Genomic DNA, 15,558 nt, shown 5'->3' on the forward strand with positions numbered 1-15,558 from the left:
GCTGATATTTTCACTAAATTCTTGCTCGTGAAAGATTTGAAAAACTTAGATTAGCCTTGGGGTTGATTTCTAGTGCCTAGTTGATTTATGTGTTTATTTGATCCCTTTACAAACTTAAGAGTTCAAAAGATTATACCTACACTAAGTCAGATGTTTTTGATTTAATTCAAGACTCCTGAAAAGGCTATTGATGCTGTCCTGATAACTGACACCTAAGTTGCTTCAGAAAAATTCCATGAAAAAATTTCAACAAAAGTATCATAATTTTCGAAAATCTCTATTGATATTGCTTTGATAAAACTAAAATGATCTCCAAAATTTGTTTTTCAAAATTTTTTAAGAAAATAATGCAAGGCATTTGAAGTAAAAGAGCTTAGTGGACTCGAACCTAAACACTTAACCCTAAACTCCTACCCCACCTTTTCAAAATACCAAAACTCACCACATTCTCTCCCACCACACAGCCATGGGCCGAAAAACAACCCGGCGGTTCCCCCCGAAACGGTCAGTTCCTCCTACTCCGACCCCAACTCCCACACCGTCACCTCCGCCATCTCCACCGCCCTCACCTTCCCGAAATCCTACCCCTTCTCCACCACCACAACATGATCCTCCACCTCCTACTTACACCAAACGCCGTGTCAAAACCCTCGCCTCAAAACGACCACCCATAAAACCACCACAAAATAACCCTCCGGTCTCGGAAACTTCTGTACCACAACCGACCACTCGAAGATCCTCTCGAAAACCTCCAACACCTTCCGCTGCTACTACATCAGACACACCGCCGCCTCGAAAACGGCGCGGTTCACCTACTGCGACGACCGAGACTCCCTCCTCCTCTAAAAGACCCCGGGTTTCGGCATCTGATAAATCTCCGGCGCCCAAGTCTACTTCCGCTGCTACGACATCCACCGCATCTCCATCTCGAAAACGGAAGGCTTCAACTTCTGGTAAGTCTTCCTCTAAAAAGCCGAAAGGTTCTTCGGTCAAGATTCTGTCCGGACGTGTTTTCCCGACCACTTGGGTCTCACGGCCGGAGTTTAAATTCTTGTTGGATGCGTTACAATCTCAAGGCTGGGTGTCTTTACTGAATTTTAATGAAGGTTTTTATGAATCTGAGATACATCAATTTTATGCCAACCTATCAATTGATGAGAATTTGGTTCTTTCTACTATTGTTAATGAAGTTGGGATTTCCTTGACTGTGATTGAACTCGGGCAAATTTTAGGTGTTCCCACAAGTGGGTTTTCGGATTTACCCCATCAGTCGTGGCCCCTCTTGTCTGGAATTGACAGTGCAACAATAAGCCGTACTTTATCGGGTCAACCTTCCATACATGCTCAAATTTTTTCGGTTTCCCATCTTTCGGCCCAACATAAACTTCTCCGCAACCTCATCACAAAATCTGTTCTCCCCCGTATTGAAAACCGAGGGGAATGTCTAATTATGGACCAAGTTCTTTTATGGCTGTTAATCCATGGCATTCCTATTAGCCTTCCTCACCTCATGGTTCTTCATATGAAAAATCTGTCCCACACTCCTTTGTACTATCCTTACGGGTTGTGGCTCACAAAAATTTTTGATGCTTTTGATGTGTTGGCTCCAAATTCAAAGGGAGTCACTAGTAGTGATGCGATGCATGATGGTATCCTCAGTAAAATGGATTTGTGTGTGCTGGAAGGAGAATTACTGAAGAAAGATTTTCGGGGTTTTACACCAAAGGAGGCATGTCAAAACTGTTTGAAGATGATGGAGTGCTTGCGTGACATGCAAAAACAAATGCAGCAGCTTGTGGCCCGACTACGAGCCAGTGATACCCTTGCCGCTCAACGTCACCGACAACTTATGTCCAAACCATGACCATCTTCCTTTGTCCCCGTCCTACTTTGAACTCATGATGATGCTTTGTAGTTTTTTGTAAAACTTGTGGTTTTGTGAAATTACTTTGGTACTTTTAGATACTTTATGGATGTTTCTGATGATTGTGAATTGGTATTGGTTGTAGCACCAGCATCCCTAGCCCACTTGGTTGAGCTATTGGATTATTTTGGATCTATTCTGAGTATATGTGTGTTTTTTGTCTTTTTGATGCTTTTTGAGAATGACAAAAGGGGGAAAAGAAAGCATATAATATTGACTAGAATCTTGATGATATCCTAGGTTGAGATAATATCCTAGGTTGAGATAATGCGAATAAAATATAAATGAGCATGTAGGGACAAGTGAATGATTGAATGCTATATTAATCTAAGGTACGGATAGATTCTAAAAGGGAAAATAATCTAAACATGCATTGGTTGAGGGGGAACAAAAGTCAATATGCATGCTTTAAGGGGGAACAAATGTTTATTTAACAATATTATATTCATGAGTTTGTCATCATCAAAAAGGGGGAATTTGTTGTGCATGTACATGTTATGTTTTATGCACATGTTATGTTTTGATGATGAAAATTAATATAATATGTTATAGCATGAAAGTATGTAACAGTTGCAACAGATGCATGAAGAAAGAAATTGATAAACGAAGACTTTGAAGAAAAGAAGAATCAAGAATGAAGTTCGAGTTTATAATTTCTTAGAGTAGTAACTTTAGATTCAAATGTAATATGCTTAGTAATATGTAATGTGCTCAATATAGAAATATAAAGTTAATATAATTATTATCTTCTTTGAGTTAAGAAAGTAAATAATTATATTAAAATTATATTTCTATATAAAAAGGAAATAAGTTTTTAAAATCAGAAATCAAAAGGGATTAGGAAAATGAGTTTAAGAAAAAGATTTTAATAAAAAAAGTTTTTGATAAAAACGAGTTTTGAAAAAGATTTTAATAAAAATCAGTTTTATAAAAACGAGTTTTTGAAAAAAGATTTTGATAAAAATCGTTTTTGATAAAAACTGGTTTTAAATAAAAAGATTTTTATAAAACAGAATTTTATTAAAACATGTTTTCAGATTTTCTAAAAGGATTTGGAAAAATATTTTTTAGATATAAACAGACTTTGAGTTGAAAAAGAAAATCTATGTGGAAAACTTATCTTTTTTGTTTAAAAGATAAAGATAGAAAAAAGATAAAGTTTTATCCCTTAAATCAAGGATTAAAAGATAAAAATATTTTTTAAGTGATTTTCGTCCTAACCAAGCCTATAAAAGGGAATCAGAATTCACTTTTAAATCTCATGTTTTCAGAGAGCAAAATCGAGTCTAAGTAAAAAGCTGAAAACTATTTCCTTGGCACTGAGCATAGCACTGAGCGGTTAGGTTTAAGTTACTATTTCACAATTGTAATCGTCCTCTATTTGCTTGACTAAGAAGCACATCTTTGAGGATTGTTCTTTTCTGTAACTTCTACATTATAGAGAGAGTCAACACTTAGAGTTAAGTGTTGAGAGTCATTACTAGGGTTAGTAGTGAGGGGAATCGTATTGTATCAAGAGTTTGATATTATAGGATTCAAAGAAATAAAAGAGTTTTTGTTTCTTGTGGACGTAGATCTCAGAGGTGAGATTGAACCACGTTATATCTTGTGTCAAATCTAATATCCTTTAAGTTTATTATTCGCAAAAACGCAAATTAGCAATTTTCGAGTGTTCAGCTCAGAGGCTGGCACTGAGCTGTGAAAGGATTTTTGCGAAAATCGATTAGATTTCACCACTCAATTCAACCCCCCCTTCTTGAGTGTTCCCTTGGGTTCCAACAATGCTATTTGGAGATTGGAGATTGAAGATTCATCTTCTATTCAATTAATTTTGTTGGTTTTATTGTTATGATTAGCGAGTAGTCTCTTTATCTAAGATTTAGTTGAGCCCTAGAGATAGATATATCATGTACTACATTGTCTCTATTCCCATGTTATTGAGTTATATGCTTAAGGTTTGATAAGATTATTGTTCTTGTTGTCAATTTTACATCTCGATTTAGCCCTAAATATTATATTATCAACGAAAGTTGGAGCTCGAATTAGGAGTTACATATTTGATGCTAAATTGTTATTTTATCAAATGAGTTCATCAACCAAAGTTAGGTATTAATTTAGATAATCTTGTCATTGATTTGAGTTCTCTTATGAAAATAGTTGAAAACTAGAATTGAAAATTATTTGACATTGGTTATTAATGCTTCTAATTATGTGTGTATGCCATGAAAATAGGAGACATACATGAACAGAAAGAAAATTATGAAAAACTAATAAAATCAATTATGACACTTATGAGTAATAATATATACTTATGATTATTGTAACTACCCGGGACATCGCCCAGGCTAAAAATACTAGTTTTCCATAAATTCTCGCTCAATGTGGAACGAGTTATGAACAAATTAAGTTAATACTAAATCTCGCTGATCACTTCTTTTAAAATTGTTCAAGAAGTACTTGTTACTAATTGTTTTTGCTTGCCTCCTTACTCCATATATTGGCTCAAAGTTCTATATTTGACATGGATCACCCTACGAATACATAATTTATCTCATTTCACTTCATTTAAAATAATATAAGTTGAGGTCAAAATAATAAGTGTTAATCAGTAGATTTCAATCTTAATTAGTAAATTTCAGTTCAATTTCTGCCCTAATATATTGAAAATGCAGTTGCAAATAATTAAGGATTATTCACTTAATTGATTTTGAAGACTAATTGGACAGTCCTAAAATAACATGATCACAAGCCGCCAACCCACACTCAAATTTCTCAATAAAAATTCAAAAAAAAAATCAAGAATTTGAATAGAAATTCACGAGAAACTAAAAGATTATCATTTATCACAAGGAAAAATAAACCGTACAGATCACAAATAATGACAATCTTATTCATACTTTCTTCGTTTCGTTTTGATTTACTCATTTCACTTGTTGGGAAGAATCAAGGAGGAAGTACAAAAGTATGAGAGAGAAACTGAAAAGGTGGAGAGAGAAACTGAAAAGTGTGGGAGAGAGACAAAAGAGTGGGTTAAAATATTAAAAAGTAAATGATATGGGTGGAAAAAGAGAAGAAAATAGATGTGATATGTTACCAAAAATAAAAAAAAGCACCAATATGTAGATTAAAAAAAACGACTAAAAAAAATGGAGTTAAGTACATAGGAGGGTACTCAACTTTGATGAAAGTTCCAGTTAAGGTACTGAACTTTCAAAAGTTCCAGTTAAGGTACTGAAATTGGATGGCCGTTACTTTTGGGTGAATTTCTGTCAAATGCACCATTTGGTACATTTTCCTAGGCGCGTGTGCAACACGAAACGCCACCTAATGATTACTTCTAATTAGGCGGTTTATTTCGCGGGTATTTATCTCAACTCTCTGTATTCTTTGTCTTTATTTACTTTCCTTCTTTCACTGTTCATATTTACTTTCCTTCTTTCACTCTCCTTATTTAAATCACTGCAACTCTTTGTCCTCTTCATTTACGCCATTTATAATCATAGTATGTGGCCAACACCAAAACCTCAAAAATTCCCAAGAATTACAGAGACTTCAGAAGAAGGTATATTCTTCTTCATTTACTCCTTTTTTTTGTACAGAACTTCATTTACTCCTTATTTTTTTTTACAGAACTTCATTTATTTCTTTTGTTTTCCTTTTTAGTACTTTTTGGTTACCTTTTTGGTTGTTGTGTGTAACTGGAGCAAAAAGGATATTTTTGGTTGTTTTCTTGTTTAAAAAGGCGATTTTTGGAACTAGTTTAAGTTATTTTTTGTTGGATTTGTTTGTTGCATGTTGATGACGCTTAGGGTTTGATGTTTAGTAAAATAATTTTTTTTTGTAATTGGGATTTGGGTTTTGCAGATTGTGTGAGTGTTAATTGTTTATGAAGTTTAGTTGTTAAACTTAAAGTATAATTTATACAAATTAGGGCTAAGTGAAATTTAATTAATTTTTTATGTTTCTATTAATGACTAGGCATGGAAGCTTTTACCCATGCACACCCTTTGTGTTCGAATCAAGATATCCTAGTGACCCACATTTTCTCTAGGGTAAGGTGGGAGGATCAGTACTCGCTTGAGCTGACTTGTAAGAAATGGGGGCTTTGGTGGAGACTCAGAACTTATGGGAGTTGTCCTTATTTCTGGCTTAATGATCGTAGGCACATTGAGAAGTGGATAATAGATGATATTATCTACAACAATGGGAGGGACCTCCATGCTTGGATCAACAAGGACATGACTCAGTACTTTGATGGGTTTCCATGGTTGTTCAAAGAGGATTGAAGATGAAGGATGTTGGTGTTTTTTTTTTTGGGTTGGGTTAAGTTTGTTTTGCCTCTGTCATAGCTATAGGAGGGGTAGAATGTGACAGCCACTGGCTTTGTTTAGGGTGGTTGTCACTGCTATGACAGATTTGTTTTGTTGTTTATATTATATGAATGCAAGCTCCAAAAAAACTTTAGTATGTTATGTAATTGGTTGGAGCTTGCCAATTTTTGTAGTAATGAATGCTATTTACTCGTTACTATATAAATTTATATGAATGGTTTTATGGATCCTACAATATCATTGGTGTTCTTCCATTCCTTGCACTTACTTTAGTATATAAATTTTTGTATGACAGATTTTATGGAAATAAAACCTTGCATAAGTGTGCACCATGGTGGAGAGTGGTTTGTACATGGTGACATTAGATACGAAGGTGGTCAGTAAGTGTGTTTGAAAACTTACCGATAATGTTGATGCTTCATATGTAAAACAAATCATAGACAACTTGGGTTATAATAACATCATTAAGCTGCATTTTGTTGATCCTAGGAAAGACTTTAGTACTGGTATTAGATTCTTGGGCTATGCTAAGCAATTATTTGATCCATTTTTAGCACTACTTTTACAATACAAGCTTGTACATGTGTACACAGAACATGCAATAGTTAGGCCATTTGGGTGGGTAATGGATGGAGTGGAGTTGGGTCAATTCATTGTGGTGAAGGGTCCTTAGGTGGTGAAGGGTCCTTTGTGCAATTGTTGTGTGATGGAGATGAGGCATTGGTCCCTCCTCAAAATACTGACCATACTAGACCCCAACCCCATGTAGATATAGACTATGATACAGAAGGCACAGATGAGGATGATGATGAATTAGTTAGTGACAGGACCAAAGTCAGTGATGAAAAGAAAAAACAACAGTCTTATGATGAAGAAATAGAGATGTTAAAAAGAGTATCTGCAACTAAGGGATTAGGAGAAAATCTGTTTGATGGTGACTTTGAAGGTGATACTGATCTTGACAGTCATAGTGAAGATGAAGATGAGGAGTATGGGTACTTAGAAGCTGCACCTTCAAAAAAAATAACAGCCAGTTGCAGCAAAGGGGTAGATGGAGGGGATGTTGGAGTTGAGTGTAAGTTTTTTGTAGGACAACAGTTTGAGAATGCAAAGACTTTCAGAAAAGCATTAATTGACTACTCAATTGAGATTGGAGAGAACTACCATTCACTAGGAATGACCCCAACAGGGTAGGTGCTAGATGCATGAACAAGGAAAAAGGATGTCCTTGGAGAATTTGGGCTTCATTGGAGAAGTTTAAGAGAAACTTTATGGTGAAAACCTTGGTGCCCAAGCACACTTGTGGAAGAGCCCCTAAAAACAGAAACATGACAGCTACTTGGATTGTAAAAATTACAAGAGCAAGTTCAAAATAAATCCTTATCTGAGGCTACAAGATATAATAGAGACAGTCTGGCTAGAGTGGGGGATTAGTCAGTAGAGGTGTAGCTTACAGAGCTAGGAGGAGGGGGCAAAGTTTGATTGTAGGGGAGTATATGGAGCAATATACCTTGCTGCCAAGGTATGCTGCAGAGATAAAAAAAAGTAACCCATGTAATACAGTGATAATTAAGATGGATGGAAATATTTTTGAAAGAATGTACATTTGTTTTGAGGCACTGAAAAAGGGGTTCATAGCTGGATGTAGGCCTTTTATATCTCTTGATGGATGTTTCTTAAAAGGACCCTATGGTGGACAACTTTTAGTTGCTGTTGGGAGGGATGGGAACAACCAAAGTTCCCAATTGCATGGGCAGTAGTAGAGGTTGAATCAACTTCTAGTTGGACATGGTTTTTGACATTTTTAGGGGAGGATTTATTATCAAATGAAGGTGCTGGTTACACTTTCATGTCGATCAGCAGAAAGGTTTATTGAAGGCTGTGTCAGATGTGTTTCCCCAAGCTGAGAGTAGGGTATGTGCAAGCATGTTTATTGTAACTTCAGAGGGGTGTTTGGTGGTGGCTTAGAGTATAGGAAGCAGTTCTGGATCATGGCTAAGAGCACCACAGAAAATGAATTTTTCCTTAACTTAGAGAAGATGAGGATAATATCTAATGCAGCTGCTGATGATCTCCTAAATAGGAACTACAAGAAATGGTGTAGAGCCTTCTGCACTCTCTATCTTGTTGTGATAGTGTGGATAACAACATGAGTGAGGTTTTCAATGCCTACATATTGAACTCAAGGCATAAACCTATAATTACTATGTTGGAAGACATAAGGGAGGGGATAATGGAGAGGCTACACAAGAAGAGGGATGAAATAGGGAAGAAAGAGATGCTGTTGTGTCCAAGAATACAACAGCAAGTTGAGAAGCACAAGATTGGTGCTAGGGAATGGAATGCATTCTGGGATGGGGGGTTCTCTTATGGGGTGAGAGAAGGGGCAACACAAACAAAATATGTTGTGAATTTGGAAGCTAGAACTTGCAGCTGTAATACATGGCAAATAAGTGGGATTCCATGCAAACATGTAGTGGTTGCAATTTGGAACAAAGTTGATCAACCAGAACATTATGTTAACCTATTCTTCACCAAATCAGTGTATTTGAAGGCATATGACTACTTGTTGGAGCCTATAAATGGAGCGAAGAGTGGCCTAGTTCAGAAACTTTGGTAAATGCACCAAAACTCAAGAAAGTGCACAATAGGCGCCAAGTGAAGAGAAGGAAGGCAGCTGGAGAAGTTACAAGTTCAGGGAAATTGAAAAAAACAGGCTCAGTAATGACATGCAGCCTATGTGGTGTTCAAGGGCATAACAAGAGAGGTTGCAAGAATGTACCTACAGAGTCTGTGCGCATGGGTGCAAGTGAGTCAACTAGTAGCCGTGCACAGAATGTACCTCCCATGCACCATAGAGGTGAGGTGTATACACCTACCCAAGTGGCTACCAAAGAGTTGCTACTCTCCAACCACAGCAGCCACCACAGCAACATCAGCCACCACAGCAGCCACCTACTCAACCCCTCAATCACACAATCCCACAAAGAAGAGTAGCATGTTATTCAGATTATGAGGGTGAGCAGACCATATATTCATTCAGCCAAGAATACTCATTTAGCCAATCACAACCAGGGGGTTCACAAGCTTCACAAACAATAACTAGCCAAGCCTTACAGGTATGTGATTTGATTGAATTAGCTAACATTTTCTTAACTTATAATCTGCACATGTATTCTGAATTAGTTTGTTTATATATATTCAGGACCTAGCAATGGCTAGAAGGATGCAAAGGAGAAAATAGTTGAAAGGTAACTTATATTTAATTAATATATGCTACTACATGCCTTGATATAGTAATTAGAGTCCTAAATAAACCCCTTACATAGTTATATATTGTACCATAAACAAACAAGAACAACAAGGAGTACACAAATCCAAGCCTAACACACATAAATCCACCCTTCTTCATTTTCAGCATGATATATTTTGATTCACTCTTCCTTGCCTTCTCATTTGCTGTCTTCAAATTGTGCCTCAGCAACATCACTTCCCTTCTAAGCTCCTGCTTCTCCTCCATTAACCCCAAAATCACATTTTTTTGCCACTCTATAGGCTCTTCAACATCACACCATTTGAATAACTTGCACCCCCTTGTATCAGTCTCAGCATCGTAGTCAGGGCATGCTACAAACCTTCTACCAGGGTTGTCCCTTGTCCAGGCTCTGATTTTGGTTACAACAAACCCACAATGACATCTTTTGGGAATTGGGGGCATGGAACCACCATAGCTATTTCTTGACATTATGCTGCCTAGGTGAACAAAATACTATGAATTAAAATTCATATTGGTAAAAAAGGGCAAAAAAATTAACATTAGGTTTAATTTTCATTAATGCAGTTGCTTTGTACCTGATTAATGGAAGGTGATGAATTTGATTTTTTTTTTGCTGCTGATGGAAGAACACCAATATCAGAAATTTTTCGTGTTGTGGAAGTTCTTATTTTTTGCTGCTCCTGATTTCTTGAGAGAGATGATTTTTTGAATGTTAATATATCTGTTAATATGGTTCAGTTTTAAATATATATGTTCATTTGTTACCGTTGAAGAATTTCGCTGGCTTTTTTGAATTAAAGGGTACTGAATTAACTGTCATTTCGTATTTTAGTGCCACGTCACCATGTATTTATTGCCATGTCACATTTTACTTTTAATTTAGGGGCTGTTAACGGCAACAAACAAAGTTTAGTCCCTTAGACTAACGGCCGTCCAATTTGAGTACCTTAACTGGTACAAATGAAAATTCAGTACCTTAACTGGAACTTTCATCAAAGTTGAGTACCCTCCTGTGTACTTAACTCAAAAAAAATGGGTTGATTAAAAAGAAAATGAAGGGAGTATTTAGCCAAATTCCTTTCCAGTGGAAATGATAAGGTATGTAGGTATCCAATTCCAAGTGAAAATGTCGTGCACAGTAAACAGACATCACGTGATTACTGACCCGTAAACAATTGCAACACATCGGAATGAACGAACGAATCCCCATTTTCCACGGCCCATGTTTTGCTTTAATTTCCTCCCCCCAATCATTTTCTAATCTTGAGTTTCGTATGTAAAAAAGCTATACATTAAAAAAATAAAATAACAATAACTAAAAATACTACTAATACTATTAAGGTATAATTCATTATAAATATCTAAATCAATACCTTTTAGGTAGTGTTTGGAAACTTATATTTCATTTCAAATAATGGAATTGAAATCTGGAATTTAAAGTTTGTATTTCAATTCCTAATCACTGTTTTGTAAAAGAGTTTGATAGAGGAGAGAGAAATAGAGGTTTAATGGAGGAGAGAGAGAAAAAGTGTGGGTTTACTAAAGGAGAGAGAAATAAATATTACAAAGTGTGGGTTTACTCATGGAGTTGGGATATGTTTGAGAAGAGAATTTCAAATGACAAGGTAATAGCTTGAATTTGAAATTCTATTAATATAGGCTTTTGATAAGAATTTGGACAAATTCCATAATTTCAAATTCCATGCCATCCAAACAATAGATTTCATCCAAATCCAGGATTTGAAATGAAATCTTGCTATCCAAACATAGCATTAATGAATACTTCGTCAACTCTAAAGTAAATAGACACTCGTCTAAAAAGCTCTTACATGGAATTCCACTCATTTTAGAGTACGTGTTATTTACCATTAAAATGATTCAATTAAATGTAACTTAATTCTTTAACTTCTAATTGAAATTTAATTCTCGGACCTATGTTATATACATATATACAAGTACTCCCTCCGTTTCCTAAAGATCTTCCCACTTACTGTTCCTACAGATGCCAAGGAAAATCAAGTTGTGTGGGGCATGGTGTGAGTAAAGTATGAGAGAAAAAGGGGTTAAGATAAATAAACAAATAAAAAGGGGTTAAAGTAGGAGAGAGAAAGGGAGTAAAATTGAATTAATAATGTAATGGTGGACCATATGATAGTGACATGAGAGGGTAAATAGGGAAATTTGTTTTGCCAAATAAGGAATAAAGCAAAAGAGGGAAGATCTTTTGGAAACACCCTTAAATGGAAAGAGGGAAGATCTTTAGGAAACGGATGGAGTATATAACTTTTGAAGTCTACGGGCCTACTCAGTTCACGCACTTTTTATTAGAATGAATAAGTTTAGATAAGGTATAATATGGACTAATAACGTCTAACAAGTTCAAATATATTCAGTTCCGCCAAAATAAGTTTCAATAGACTCATAAAATGAGATCAGATAAACTCATATAAAGTCCAATAAAGACTAACTAGCCTTCATATGCACGCAATGTGTGCGTTAATTTCAAAATTTGTTATTCTATTAGATACTCCATTCGTACTTTATTTATGATTAAACTTAAATGTTAAAAGTTCAACAGTTAGATGAATTTAGATATATTTAATGTAAAAAAATAAAAAGGTTGTGAGTGATGGTTAACATTAATTTTTTGTGAATGAATATTGAACTAGAAAAAACAAAAATAATGAGTTGCTTTAACTGAATTAAAGAGTATCAAAGGTAGTGAAGATTCAGACTTTTCATGTGCACATTATGTATGCCATCTTTTTTTATAAAGTATAAATATTTTGTCCATTTAATTTTTGATTGAAGTATTTGATGCATATACCATTTTAAACTTGTTTTAAATGTCAAGTTGGAATGAGAATTTTTAAATAATTTGCTTTTGTAATTTTTTTCATTTCATTAATTAGATCATTAAAGATATTTTAGTCATTTCAAAAGAGGACACCATACTTCCTTCATTGACTTATATAATAGAGATAAAATCTAATAAGTTCAAAATCAAATAAATTTTCTTAAAATCAGATAAACAAGAATAAATTGAATAAACTTTGGCTTTTGCTTACACGCAAAAAGGTCAAAACGTGTCCAAACTAAGCTAAAGCAAAGCATCTAGAACAACACAAGAGTAAGAAGTAACAAAACAAACCCATCTTCTTCACTTATAAACACTCAAATATCAGATATCCATTCATTCATTCATTCAGAAAAGGAATTGGAGAGAGAAAATCAAATTAATCAGATATCAAAAATCAAGCAAATTAAAAACAAAGAAAGATGCCAGGAGCTAAAGTATTGGGAGTAGCAGTTGATTTCTCAAAGAGCAGCAAATGTGCTCTTCAATGGGCTATAGATAACTTAGCTGATAAAGGTGATACCTTATACATCATCCATGTTCAACCTCATTCTCATGATGAATCTCGCCACCTTCTTTGGGCTAAATCTGGTTCTCGTATGTCTCTCTACTTCTTTCTTTTTTTTTAAGTTCACCTAAATATCCGTCGCAAAGGGGGAAATTGGCGATCCCACCTTGTAAAAGACAACCAACTACTCCAACCTTGATTATTTTAATGTAACTCTACTTATTATGTGATAATTTAATCACCACCTCTAGATCAGTCACATCTTATATATTTAATGTGGTGATTGATATGTTAGTTGTTATTGTGATTTGATTGTTTGCAGCACTTATTCCATTGGTGGAGTTCAGAGATCCTAATATTTTGAAGAAATACGATGTTCAGACTGATATTGAAGTTCTTGATATGTGTGATACTGCTTCTCGTCAAAAAGAGGTAATAATTTATTTTTTTGGACTTACTATTTTTAGTATGATAATTTATTTTGTGAAAATTGAGGGGTTTTTTTTTTTTTGGGATTAATGAAGATTACTATAGTAGCAAAAGTATACTGGGGAGATGCAAGAGAGAAGCTGATGGAAGCAATTGAAGATCTGAAATTGGATACTTTAGTCATGGGTAGCAGGGGACTTACTGGTCTTAAAAGGTATGTTTATTTTTTATAATTTCACTTCATTTAAGAATTTATTAGTTGGATGATTTGTATTGGAGGAGATGATTTGGATGCATGTTTTTTTGCATCTTATAAATTTTGGGAAATTATAATTTATTGTTTCATAGATCCTAATTGGAGAGTGATATTGTGGAGTATTATTATATTGTGAGTTCTGGAATTTGTGGTTGCTACGAGATCAGATCAATTTTTGGCTTTTAAGTGAACTAAAAGATCATTTTTTAATGTTAGGGTTTTTTTGGTAGAGAATTATTTTACAAAGATTGGCCAATTGCTTAGAATAGTATTGGAAGACAAATCACACATGGGGATTAGAGAGTAGTTTAGCTCATTAGCTGGTACGGTTTTGAGACGGGTTAATTTGAATAGTATGGGTCTAGGTCGGGTGTGGATCTTGGTGTATCGATATGTTCAGATTATTTGTGGTTTAGAGGTAAGATTGTGGGATAGCTCAGTTTTGAGACTCGAGAACTATCACATCTCATGTGACGGTCTAGTTCATCATATCAAACATTGTTAAGGAGGTGGGATAATTGGCATAGGCTGTACATGGAACAAAGTGTTGATCATATCCAATTATTTGAATCCAACTTGGTATATAACAACCTTTGTGGTAGCCAAAACTCCTTGCATCGATGCCCAAAAACGTTATAAGAAGAGTTCTTAAGATATACTACCTAACTCCCCTTTTCATCTGATGCCGATAAAATATTTAAGATGATGTATCATTTTGCAGTTTATAGTACGTACCAATGGGAAGAAATATGGGTATAATCTATGTGGTTTATTTCAAAAGCTAGACGATCCAATAAATTGAAAAACTTCATGCAAAAATTACTTCTTCCGTTTCATATTATTCGCTACACTTTTCAATTCACGGACTCCTAGGCAATTTTTGGAGAAGAGAGAGGTATAGAGTAAAAAAAAAAGGGACTCATGTGAGAGGAGAGAGATAGAGAGAGTTTATTGCCCAAAAAGGAAGTGTAGCAAGTAATGTGAAACTTCCCACAATGAAAAGTATAGCGAGTATTATGAAACGGAGAAAGTAGATCACCACGCAATTTTTTCTCACATACGAAGGTTCTTTGCTATTCATTTGTCAGCCCATGTATTTAATTACAGCCTTTAGTTTGGTTAAAGGAATTATTCCTTAATTAACATATTGAATTTGTAAATTTGGCCAAAATTTTGCAGGATTATAATGGGGAGTGTGGCGAATTATGTGATGAGTAACGCTCATATCCCAGTGACCATTGTCAAAGAACCAGGAGTTCACAAGGCCTGATTTACTTACAGACACAGTGGTTTCATGTAACGTTGTTGGTTAAGTATCATGCTGAAGCTAAGGTCTTTGTCTTGTTAGCTGCCTGTTTGTTCATAGCTTCGTGCTCTTTCAACTCGAGGATGTTTCTTTCGAGTTAACCAAATTTAATAATTTGCTGTTATGTTGTTGCTAATAAGTTAGGCTTTAGGGATCCCCTCGGCGATCAGAACAACTAGAAGATGTCAATTGTTATGCTAATGTATTACTTCTACTTGTAATTCCTCATGTAGTAAAAGGGAAAATGGTGTTTTCATCTTCCAATATGGTAAATAATTGTGATTATTGTGAGTTGTAGGGGTATGGGTCCAATTAGACACATTATTGGTTCGATTAGGGTTCAAATCTAATGTTTATAGACCCATATTGTAATTTATAGGCTTTTTAAGGTTTGCTTGAATTAGAGGTAATGGATTAGGGGAGTAATAAAAATCAAATCACCTTAATAATAGGAAATGAGGGCGAGTTAAAGGGTTGACAAGGGGATGATATAGTGGTGTTGTGATGAGAAGGGAGGAACAAGCTATTAACTATGTGCACATATAAATTGTCGTCATATACAACAAAGTCAAAGGCTCACGACCCACTAGAAATTGTCACGGAAAACTGGCTGTTATTCACGGCTCTTTGAGAATTATCATCCTTCAATTTTGAGTCATCCACTATAAAA

General features: G+C 35.1%; 1 protein-coding gene and 1 long non-coding RNA gene across 2 annotated transcripts; both read left to right on the forward strand.

Moving 5' to 3' along the window:
* Nucleotides 1–9,134: 9,134 nt before the first annotated feature.
* Nucleotides 9,135–10,233, forward strand: LOC130590690 (uncharacterized). The gene is made up of 3 exons (XR_008968538.1): nucleotides 9,135–9,374; nucleotides 9,461–9,506; nucleotides 10,097–10,233. It is a non-coding gene; the product is annotated as an uncharacterized LOC130590690 (long non-coding RNA).
* Nucleotides 10,234–12,622: 2,389 nt separating this feature from the next.
* LOC104888435 (hypothetical protein) lies at nucleotides 12,623–15,152 on the forward strand. Its single transcript, XM_010673407.4, has 4 exons — nucleotides 12,623–12,986; nucleotides 13,220–13,329; nucleotides 13,422–13,540; nucleotides 14,762–15,152. Exons 1-4 carry the CDS (start codon nucleotides 12,812–12,814, stop codon nucleotides 14,850–14,852), a joined length of 495 nt encoding a protein of 164 aa, XP_010671709.1. The 5' UTR covers nucleotides 12,623–12,811; the 3' UTR covers nucleotides 14,853–15,152.
* Nucleotides 15,153–15,558: the final 406 nt, after the last annotated feature.

Source organism: Beta vulgaris, chromosome 3 (genome assembly GCF_026745355.1).
Source record: "Beta vulgaris subsp. vulgaris cultivar EL10 chromosome 3, EL10.2, whole genome shotgun sequence".
In the NCBI taxonomy this organism is placed as follows: Eukaryota; Viridiplantae; Streptophyta; class Magnoliopsida; order Caryophyllales; family Amaranthaceae; genus Beta; species Beta vulgaris.